This window comes from Zingiber officinale, chromosome 2A (genome assembly GCF_018446385.1).
Source record: "Zingiber officinale cultivar Zhangliang chromosome 2A, Zo_v1.1, whole genome shotgun sequence".
In the NCBI taxonomy this organism is placed as follows: domain Eukaryota; kingdom Viridiplantae; phylum Streptophyta; class Magnoliopsida; order Zingiberales; family Zingiberaceae; genus Zingiber; species Zingiber officinale.
This window is the reverse complement of record NC_055988.1, coordinates 8,734,277-8,746,111: the sequence shown is the minus strand read 5'-3', so window position 1 is coordinate 8,746,111 and position 11,835 is coordinate 8,734,277. Positions and strand designations below refer to the sequence as shown.

At 39.3% G+C, this 11,835-nt stretch overlaps 1 protein-coding gene across 1 annotated transcript; it reads right to left on the bottom strand.

Annotated features, from left to right (window-relative positions):
* Nucleotides 1-4,347: 4,347 nt before the first annotated feature.
* On the bottom strand, nucleotides 4,348-7,079 carry LOC122043529 (oligopeptide transporter 1-like). Its single transcript, XM_042604159.1, has 4 exons — nucleotides 6,820-7,079; nucleotides 5,320-5,578; nucleotides 5,063-5,245; nucleotides 4,348-4,971 (listed from the first exon to the last, which is right to left on the bottom strand). Exons 1-4 carry the CDS (start codon nucleotides 7,077-7,079, stop codon nucleotides 4,348-4,350), a joined length of 1,326 nt encoding a protein of 441 aa, XP_042460093.1.
* Nucleotides 7,080-11,835: the final 4,756 nt, after the last annotated feature.

The following is an 11,835-nucleotide window of genomic DNA, read 5'->3' as shown; positions in this document are numbered from 1 at the left end:
AGCTTTGAGATCCGATTAGGTAGAGATAGGCACCGGAGTCGGGGCTTCCTTTCTTTTAGCAAACTGGGCTTCTTCTACCTAAATATACTTGATAGCCTAGGATTGTAAGGCATCAAAATTGATTGGGTTTTTTTTTTTTACCATAGATCCAAAAAAATCCCCATCCATTAGGCCTTGTGAGAAGACACTGACTTACACTTCCGGGGTAACCGAACGAGCCTCTATGGTTACCCGATTAGACCATTGTAGACATTCTTTCAAAGGTTCCTTAGGATTTTCCTTGAGAGTGAATAGGTCATGTAGAATCTTTTGATATCTCTAACTGGTGGTGAAGTGTTGTAGGAACACGATCTTGAATTCCTCAAAGTCCCAAGGGAGGGAGCCACAAGATGGTTGAACCATAGTTGCGTTGTGCCCGAGAGAGTTATCAAGAAGACTCGACATTTGATGTCTCTATATACTAATGTAACAGGGAAGCATTTTCAAATTTACAAAGGTAATCCTCGGGGTCGGTCGTGCCATTATATTCCCCGATCTGCAATGCTCGAAAATGTCATGGCAACTCGTCTTTGAGGATGTTCCTTGAGAATGGAAGGCCTTGGTTGTTAGGATCTTCGGATGGCTAGAGAGGAGGGGTGTGAATAGCCGACCTCAAATTATCGTTTCTTCCTACAATTTAGGTTAGCGCAGCAGAAATACAATGTAGAAACGAAAGTGGATAAGATCAAACCTCAAACACGATGCTGTAACGAGGTTCGGAGATGATACTCCTACTCCTCGGCGTGTCCGTAAGGTGGACAAAGCCTATCAATCCGTCGGTGGATGAGACCCTGGATAATCGGCTAATATGAACTCCTTCTAGGTGGAGAAACCTCTCCACAATCTCTCTTGCAACAGCAAGAATGGAGTATAACCAATAAAGAAAGAAAACAAGAACAATATAAATGTAAAAACACTTTGCTTGTCTTCTCGTCGACTGGAGTTCGATGAAGCAGCAACTTCACGATGTCAACAGCAGTCGATCACCCAATCGAGGGAAGCTCACACGAAGCTTCAGCAAAGAGGAGCTCAGCAAAGCTCAAATCGCAGTAAGGAGGAAGAGCAAGAACTGTTACTGTAGAGGTCCTCGACCTCGATATATATATCCTGCACCTGCTGTACCTGTGAAGAAGACAAAGAGCAACACAAAAATCTAGTCGTTGTGTCGCAACGGCTAGGCCTGGACCGATCAGGCTCCAACCTGATCGGTCTGGGAGTCTCCTGATCGGTCTGTGGACCGATCAGGCCCTAGGCTGATCGGTCCCCAAACCGATCCCCATACTTGTTCTCGTTTCTGATCGCTTCCTGATCGGTCTGTGGACCTATCAGTAGGCTTCCTGATCGGTCTACAGACCGATCAGATAACTCACAGTGACCTCTGTTTGGTTACTGATCGGTCACCAAACCGATCAGATAAACCTGAGTATCACTGGATCGGTTTGCTGGCCGATCCAATGCCCATGTGGATTTAGAGCTTCTCATCCCTAAATCCTAAGGCCTTCCTGGTCTTGAGAACGAGCTACCGAGCCCTCTCTGACCTAATCCGGAGAACGAGCTACCGAGCCCTCTCCAACTCTGTCTGGTCCAGAGAACGAGCTCCCGAGCCCTCTCTGACCTAGTCCGGAGAACGAGCTACTGAGCCCTCTCCGACTTCGTCCGGTCTAGAGAACGAGCTACCGAGCCCTCTCTGACCTAGTCCGGAGAACGAGCTACCGAGCCCTCTCTGACTTCATCCAGTCCAGAGAACGAGCTACCGAGCCCTCTCTGACTTCCACGTCTGGTCCAGAGAACGAGCTCCCGAGCCCTCTCTGACCTAGTCTGGAGAACGAGCTGCCGAGCCCTCTCTGACTTCGCATGCCAAGCTTCCATACTTGGACTTCTCCCGTGCCAAGCTCCCTGCTTGGACTTCTCCCGTGCCAAGTCTCCATACTTGGACTTTTCCGTGCCAAGTCTCCATACTTGGACTTTTCCCGTGCCAAGCTCCCTGCTTGGACTTTTCCGTGCCAAGTCTCCATACTTGGACTTTTCTGTGCCAAGTCTCCATACTTGGACTTTTCCGTGCCAAGCTCCCTGCTTGGACTTTTCCGTGCCAAGTCTCCATACTTGGACTTTTCCCGTGCCAAGTCTCCATACTTGGACTTTACTCGAATCAGGTCAACTCAAGTTGGGTCAACCAGGTCAACCTTGACCAAAGGTTGCACCCATAATCTCTCAAGTTTGTATTCTTGTCAAACATCAAGATACAACTTTTCTATTCTCGTCAAACATCAAAATACACCTCGAATCAGGTCAACTCGAGTCGGGTCAACCAGGTCAACCTTGACCTAAGGTTGCACCAACATTGGTGAATCTTCTCTCCGCCAGATATGGGAGCTTTTCCCTTCAGAGGGTCCCGACGTGGGATTTCTCCAAAGGATTCCAACGAAGGCTCCCTCACAGCCGACGTACCGATCCAAGTGGGGAACGCAATTTAAGGCATTCCTGTTGACTAGGTCAACCTCTGATGAGGCCCTTGCGCCATTCCAGTCGATTGGATCAGGGTACATCAATCGAATGGTTGGCTGCAGGCGGTGTTGGCTTTTGGGGTTGTCCTTGCAACACCGCCTGCACCGTCGCCATGATCAACTTATCGAAATCCTCTTTCTCCATGGTGATGACATTAGGTCTTCCAATGTCATCCATCTTACTATCTCAGTTCAAGCCTTAACTCAGTGTTCCCACAAATAACGCCAATTTGATCCTACCTGAAAACATCGACAATGAACCACCGGTGAGTTGGCGTCGATGTTGACTCAGTCGTTGATCACAGTGGTACAGCGAGGACTTGTAGAGAGATCCACTAAAGCCTGAGGAGAGAACACTAGAAATATAGGATTAGAATGATGGTCGAGGGTTCCTCATCATAGCCACTCTGACACTTAAGTCCGTCTTCGGCAGGGGAGATGGAAGAAGGATGGTAGTAGTTAGGGTTTTGGATATGTGTGTATGTTCTTGTGTTTGTCAGAGTGTGCTACCTTTTATAGGATTGTCGTTATACCCTCGGTGTCCCGAGATCCACACTGGTGTTACCCACATTCCCTGAAATAAATGTCCATGTTGCTCACCTTTCTCGAATTGAATGGTCAATGTTTCTCGCGCTCTTCAAGGTGCAACATCTATGGTGCTCGTGTCTTCTGCAATCAACAACTCATCTCCTTAATTATCAGCAATCGGGTGTGTTGTTTTGGTTAATTCGAGTGATTATCCTCGTGGAGTCGAAGTTGCGTACAGTCGAATCTATGTGAGTCAGGGTTGCCTGGAGTCCGATCTACATGGAGTCTGGTCAATATGGTGTCACTAGAGTATGCATAATCGGGGATCACCTATTCGTTGACTTTGACCTTTACCTCAACAGGACCATTGACCTCCTTACCCATGTAACAACTTCTGATTACCTCCTGGATCACATTGGAAGAGAGTTAATCACATGTGTCATTTGACTAGCCGAACGACCTCCTAGTTGAGGGAGCCTAGAATGGGATAACCCCCGCCATTCGAACTCGAGACCTATTATGGAAATTCCTCATCGAAGTATCAACTTGATTATGCCAGTGGGAGCCATATGAATTATCATGGTGTATTTGATGTTAAATTGATCTCCTATATTGAGTTGGGTGCAATATAGATTATCATTGATGTATGTAATGTCATATTGATCTTCCAACGCATGTTCTAACTTGATTGATTAACGTCTTAATTGATTTATCCTTATTTAATTTTATTATAGTAAAAATTGATTATATGAAAAAAAATAAATCATAAAATTAATTTATAATCTACTGTCAAATAATTAAAAAATTTATTTCTAGTATCTATAGTGTACAATAACAAACAATAAATATTAAAATAGTGAAAACAGCCATATGGAATAAATATTAAGCTATTAAAACCTACTGTGTACGTTTCCTTTCCTGTACGCACATCAAATATATGATTTACAAATTTTAATTAAAATTCTAAAAGAGTAATACCATTTATTAATTTTGAAATAAAAGTAATATTTTAAATGTTTAATTTAGAAAAAAATTACTTTTAGTTAATTAATTTTTTATATATTTTTTGATTAAAAAAATTAAAAAATTTCTTTTTATTTAATATCGTCATTGTTATCTAATTTGGTACTAACTTAGAAACAAAAATACATTTCATGCAAAGTAAAAATTCCAAAAGAAGAGATGGATAAATATCAAATTGAACAGAGAATTAGAATTAATCTTTCATTCATCAGGAGTACACTGAATTATTCGAAGTTAATGATATTAAACATAGTCACTTTATCATGGGACATCCTTGAATAACAACGCCCGGCACTGTTGGGCATTTTGCCAAGGGACAATGATCACTATCTAATCCCCACCAATTCACTCCATATACATCTTCAAATAATTGAAGAGAGAGACTAAGTAAAACAATACAAAATGCAGAACCAACGTTAAGTCCAGCCGACAGCACATAATTATATCTCGCCCACCATTTCTTATATTTGTGAAAGATGACGTAGTTGAAGATCAATCCGACAGTAAACCAACTCCAATAACTAGCAAGTCCGCCCAAGGAAAAAGCAGAAGCCACACCAAATACAATTGGAAAATTGACGAGTGTAATCCATTTCTTTTCAGGGTATTTGTGCGATAACAACCACAAAGGAATGGGTGCCACGAGTCCAATAAGAGCAAAGATGAAGACCGCCGAGTACATGCCCTCAGGATAAAATATCTTACTTGGTCCGATAAGCCCCCATGTCACCCCACTGATGTATGTTGCTCTTTCACTAGGACATGTCCAAGGACTTCCAATCGGAAGCAATTCTGGTTGGCAAATATTATTTACCGAGTGCAGCATCCACCATGCTACGCCGAAATCAACGAAGCATGAACACGTTGTGCCTACAAACTGCGCCATCATCGTTTTGAAAAACACACATCAAATTAATGATGAAGAAAATGTAACGAGTAATTAATGAGAGAAAATGAATTTGATTTACCATGATAAAAAAAACAATTTTGGGAGCAACCTTCATGTAGTGTGTTAATTTGAAGGTAGCTATGACACCTGCTGCCATTTGTTGGGCCTCAGAACCGTATAGTCTGAAAGCCATGTTGCCTAAAGGCTTGCCTGGATTCAAGTATCCGATTATGATTTCCAATAACAAATCTAAACCGAAACCCTACATGCCAATAATTACTAGTCAGTTAAAATAATCAACTACAAATTAAATTCATGGTATAGATTAGTGCGCACCGAACCAGTACTTGCTGAGAGTACACCTTCCAATGGAAGGAAAAGAAGCACGACAGCGCATGCCAATAAAAGTTCCCAGTAACGAAGTTGAATTTGACCTCCAAAGCCTTCACAGAACAAAATTGCCATTCCGATCATCGAGAGCGACATGGAGTAAAACCACCACTGAGGAACAGATTCGTAGTTTTGCTTCATTAGCCTTGCATGCACATCTTGCTCCTCATCTTTATACGCCTTCTTAAATTGATGCCACAATGATCTGCAGGTAATCAATCCATATTATCAGTACTTGAACTGACTGTTTGGGTGAATTGTTAAGACTACAAATTAAATAATTAATTCAGTAATTAACAAAATGAGTGCGAACCTCCCATAGAAGAGAGCGATATGAGAAATAGTTGACGTGTATAGAGCAAGACTAAACCCTATAGTATAAATCAACGATGAGCTGTAGTACACTTTTGAGTAGTTGTTGTAAGCTTCGCTGTCAAATAAGAGAGTATTTGGATCTACAATTCTAGAGACATCGTATGTATGACCAGTGGAATCATAGATATTGGTCGAGAACAGTGGAAACTTCCTTGCCTCGTATGCATTGCTCCAATAAGAGAAGGGTAAAATGATATAAGTGATTATGATAAATCCGATCAACATATTGAATATTACAAATACAGGATATATCAAAGGGTCCCCTAAGAAGCTAGTTATTGTTAACCAATCGAGAGAAAATGATCCGATGGCAAGGCCTTGAAAGCCCGAGCCAATTTGCTGAGCAGTGATCGAGTCTTTCCATATCCAACACACAAAGGAGAGGCCCGTTAAGGAAGGGAAGAAGTAAGAAGGAATGATGGTGTAAACAAAAGTTGCAACGGAGACTAAAAAAAAAACTGAAAAAGTGATAATTCTCCCTTTGGCCTCTTATCCTTCTCGTGTAATGCTCTGAGAAACAAGAGTAGAACAAATATTAGATACCAATAATTTATTTTCATCAGGAATAAGGAGTTAATAATAACGTACGTACTTATAGAATGAGATGCTGGGAAGAATAGAGGGCCACCACATGTACGGTGAATCTACTAAAAATTTTAAGAACAAACCGGCAAATCCAAACCCCAAGAACTACACGATTGAATACATGCAAATGTTATTCAAACAAAGATTATGAAATTGAAGGACTGATATGCTCCCCCACTCACTTCCGTGTCTTATTTCCGCGACTGAGTCACTCGAGCATCCCGAGTCGTTCCAGTCACTCCAAGTCACGTCAGTCGTGAGTTCGTTGGGGGATATATATATATAGAGAGAGAGAGGGGAAAGAAATTTGGCACCTGAGTTGATGTGACTAATAGAACGGCCGGCCAAAGTTGAATTTCTCTACGGTAAAAGATCTTGGCTATGCTGATGTTTAAAAAGCCGGGACTTGCTCTTGAGTTGACAAGAATGGAGGTGGCGACATGTTCTTTGATATTGAAGGGGCCTGGATTCAGCGAAAAGTTCCACCTTGTTCCCGGCATTCTCACTGATTTCTCCGGCAGAACCTTGGCTAACAGATTCCCCACCATGAGCAGGCTGATGTCAATACAAACGGATGATATGCTAATCAACTGCCGTCGGAAAATGCCAATTCGGACCAACACCGTCTGTAGGATGCAGAGTGGAATGCCGACGAGCCATGTGCGGATGGTTAGCACTTGCAATGTCGGATCATCTGTCGGAGGAACCGTCAGTCGCACTTGTTCGATCGGCGAATCGTCGGCCATGTTCTAATTATCTTAGACAATAATTAATCTACATGAAAAGTTAAGAAGTTTAGTGTATTATTAGTAAGATAAAATTATTAATATATAGAATATTGGAAGCATAATATGGGGAAATAATAGGAAAGAGATTAAAGTGATTTCAATAATTAATGACCCATATATATATAGCAAAGAAATTTATATTCGAAATTAATTGATTGATCTTTGATTAACTTTAATCTTCTTCCACAAATATTTTCGAGCCCATAAACGTGAACGCATGCAAATTTTTAAACAAACCCCACTTCATATTTGGTAAAATATTGATTTATAACTAATTATAAATTTTAATAATAGAGACATTTCATATAAATTAAAATAAAATTTTAAACTATAAATTTTAAATATCAAACTAAATAGTACATAAAACTAAATGAATTAAATGGGTTTTCATATGGCATGATGATAAAAGTAATGTTTCTATGAATTTAACATCTAAAATAGTACTATTTTATTTAAATATTTATAAATGCTATTGCTATTTTAGAATTTTAATTAAAATTCAATAAATGATATATTCAATATGTGCCTGCCGAAATTTAATTAAGGAAAAACATTATAAGGAATTTAAATTTGTATAAAAGGTCAGTAGGTTTGCCTAGTTTATATTTGAAAAAAAAAAATCAAAATCAAAGTACCTTTTAATTACGTACAACCATTCATTTTGGTAAAACTTTAATACAAGACTCATTATAGTATAAGAACAATTATAGTATAAAATCACCGAATAAATGAGTTAGTATCAATATTAAACAAAAATCTATAAAAAAAACATATTACCATACAAAATAATTTTTCTAATAAAATTAAAAAAACATTAAATTAAATAAAAGAGTTTTTAAATTTTATATTTTAGAATAATAGAATAAAAAATCATAGCATAAAATCTTAATTAACAATACATTAATATCAATATAGAACAAAAATCTATAAATAATATATATATATATATATATATATATATATATATATATATATATATATATATATATATATATATATATATATATATAAAAGTAACTTTAAAAAAATTATTTAAATAAAATAAATCATCATATAATTATGTGTTGTCGGCTTAACTTAATATTGGTTCTGCATTATGTGTTGTTGTCCAGTTTACTAAGAAGAGTGAAAAGTAAATTTAAAGAAACATTTTTACTATAAAATTTTTCTTGTCATTTATTTTATTAAAATTTTAAGAATAAAGAGAAACTCAATCCATCAATAGATAGATTTGGAGTAAAAATTGATTATCTTAAAATCAGATGGCAAGCATTGAATGGGAAAAAATGATACATGTATTTTTTTTCATTCACAAAATTACACCACATATGAAAAAAGTAACTCTAATATATTTTTTTACTCAGAAAATTACACCATATAACTAAAAATTTACATATATACACTTTTAACTCATAAAATTATACCGTATATATCCATCTTCCTGATAAATAAATTTGGAAAGGAAAAGATTCCTTTCCCTTTCTATTCTTTTTCCACGCCTCTAAATTGGTTTCGTCCATTCCTCGTTCGCTCTTCTAGGTAAACAAAACATTAGTGTCTTTCTTCAATTTCTATATGTATACCGAGTGATTTGGTCATTGTCCGTTGGTAAAAATTTTCCACATGACTATATGAGTTGCTATTGATGGCTGCATTATATTAATCATTAAATTCAAATATTTTAGTGTACTCTTAATAAATAAGATGTAATGAAAGAGATAAAGTTTTAATGCTAATTCTTTGTTCTATTCATTTTGAGTGCATTTTTGTTTATAATTGGGTACCAAATGAAATGAATATTGTTGATATTCATTTAAAACTAAAAGTTAAATTAAATGGAATTAATTTTTCCTGGAATAAACATTTAAAATATTACTTTTTATTTAAATTTAATAAATATTATTACTAATCCGGTCTGAAAGTGATGAAGATAATGCACTCAGCAGATGACTTCGACATTAATTGAGAAAAGACTTTAAGCTCTAAGAAAAAAAGGTAGATCCGCTACCTTAGCGGCCCCCCTAGTGTCGACCCCACGGATATGGAGGGAGGTTCATGCAGGTACACAGGCCATAGGCGCATGGCGGGGTAAACCCCAGGTCGTCAGTTCCTGAGAATCGACTCCTAACCATTACGCCAGAGATACCATGCGCACACCGTCTGCGCTACGCCATGGGGGCAAAGACTTTAAGCTCTAAGAGAGAGATGACACCTGACCTTCCTTTCTACATACACCAGAGAGAGCCAACAAGACGTTAGAGCAAGAACCAAGGAAAGGGTTCTTGGCACAGACTCTCCGCCGCTGAAGTCAGTACGGTGATCAAAAAATGGAGAAAACGATGAACAATAGTAAATGGGTGCGCGTAAGGCTTGCAAGCAAAGCGTCACGTACCTGGTCAATGGAGAAAATCCCCCTATTATATCATCTCTCATACCTTCGCAATAATGAGGTGACATGGAATATTCGGGATTAGAAGATGTCAGGTAAAAGGAAGGTGTACAATCGAGAATATGTACAGTTGTCCAAGGAATCTTCCGTTACTTACCTATGAATGATTTCTTGTAACCTCTATAGTAATCATAGAGGCTGAGTAGCCACCTTCCTAAGAAGGTTTTGTTTCATGTAAGTGTTAGATATCCTAATATTTCCTGGTGAGTAATTATTATTCTTTGACAAGTTATTAGAATTCTCTAACAATATTATCTCTTGGAGGTAGTCCGGCCAGCCTTGTAACTATTTGATCGTATGATGGGAGACTAACATATAAGTAAATAGTAGTTTAGTCCAGACAAAAATATACCTGGAGCCTTGTCTATGGAGAAATGGGGAGCTTAGCCCTTTAAGTCCGCTCGGTACTTTAGTTTGGGAGAGAATAGACTTAGAACCATACCTTCGGAGAAATGGGGAGTTGAGCCCTTAAGTTCAACCAGTACTTTAGTTTGAGTGACAATATACTTAGAACCTTGCATTTGAAGAAATGAGGAGCTGAGCCCCTTAAGTCCATCTGATACTTTAATCTGGGCGAGAATAGACTTAGGACCCTACCTTTGGAGCAATGGGGAGCTGAGCCCGTTAAATCCGTTCGGCACTTTAATCCAGGCGAAAATATATTTGAAGTCATGCTTCTAGAGGAATGGGGAGCTGAGCCCCTTAAGTCCGTCCGATACTTTAATCTGGGCAAGAATAGACTTAGGACCCTGCCTTTGGAGAAATGGGTAGTTGAGCCCCTTAAATCCGTTCGGTACTTTAGTCCAGGTGAAAATATATTTGGAGTTATGCTTCTAGAGGAATGGGGAGCTGAGCCCCTTAAGTCTGTTTGGTACTTTAGTCTGGGTGAGAATATATCTAGAGCTATACTTCTGGAGAAATGGGGAGCTGAGCTCCTTAAGTCTATCCAGTACTTTAGTTCGGGTGAGAATACATCTGGAGCCCTACTTCTGGGGAAATTGGGAGCTGAGCTCCTTAAGTCTGTCGAGTACTTTAGTTCAGGTGAGAATATATCTGGAGCCCTACTTCTGGAGAAATGGGGAGCTGAGCCCATTAAGTCTGTCCGGTACTTTAGTCCGGGTGAGAATAGACGTATGACCATGCCTTTGGAGAAATGGGGAGTTGAGCCCCTTAAGTCCATCCGGTACTTTAGTTCGGGCGAGAATAGACTTAGAACCATGCCTTTGGAGAAATGGGGAGTTGAGCCCCTTAAGTCCATCCGGTACTTTAGTCCCAGCAAGAATAGACTTAGAACCCTGCCTTTGGATAAATGGGGAGCTAGACCCCTTAAGTATGTCTGATACTTTAGTCTGAGTGAGAATAAACTTAGGACCCTTCCTTTGGAGAAATGGGGAGTTAAGCCCTTTAAGTCCGTCCAGTACTTTAGTTCGGGCGAGAATATATCTGGAGTCATGCTTGTGGAGAAATGGGGAGTTGGGCCCCTTAAGTTCGTCCGGTACTTTAGTCCGGGCGGCACTATGGATAGCCGGATGTAGATTGAGAATCTTCTTACATGTGAAATGGGAATTAAGCCCCTTAAGCTCGGCCAGATATTTAGGTAGACCAAGTTTATTCGGAATGCCTTAATGCTGGGGGATGAGGAGTTGAGCCCTGGTGAGGGTGACTTGTTCATCTGCCTTGACTGCCACCTCGCCTTAACTTTGATTGTCACATCACCTTGACTTTGACTGTCACCCTATCTTGACAATCGTTTTTATGTTACCTCGGGGTCTACTCAAAACACACCGAATCACTAGCCTCCCTTTCAAGTCTAGTCGAAGGAGGTTCTTGGACGACTGACTAGACCCGAGTCTCATTCTGGCCTGCTCATCTGATCTGACTAGCCCCTCATTTGACTCCTTATTAATGTCCTCATTTAACTTTATTTTACTTGGAAAAATGCATGTCAAATGCTTGATATGTTGAGTACTGCACGGATGATACGTGAGAAAACACTTTTGAGCGAAATGATTATATTGTCTTGTCCATCATAAATGCCCCTTTATAAGTAAACTCCACATGTCCTACGACCTCATTCCTTGAAGTGACGATCGTCACGCCCCAGAGGAGTCTCTGCCCGATAAACGGGCAACATCTCTCCTATAACAGTGACAAATAAAACCTGGATACATAGCCACTCGACTGTACAAATATAATAACCTACAACTCACATGGCTGAAAATAAAACACAATCACACAATTTAATATGCAGCTCACACAGTTGGA

What these genes read in the sequence shown, in the direction of transcription:
- LOC122043529 (XM_042604159.1), bottom strand. Translation starts at nt 7,079, where the DNA reads ATGGCCGACGATTCGCCGATCGAACAAGTGCGACTGACGGTTCCTCCG. An exon ending in GTGAGAATGCCGGGAACAAG is followed by an intron (nt 5,579 to 6,819) that starts GTGGAACTTTTC and finishes GATTACCTGCAG; the next exon opens with ATCATTGTGGCATCAATTTA. An exon ending in TCTCAGCAAGTACTGGTTCG is followed by an intron (nt 5,246 to 5,319) that starts GTGCGCACTAAT and finishes ATTGGCATGTAG; the next exon opens with GGTTTCGGTTTAGATTTGTT.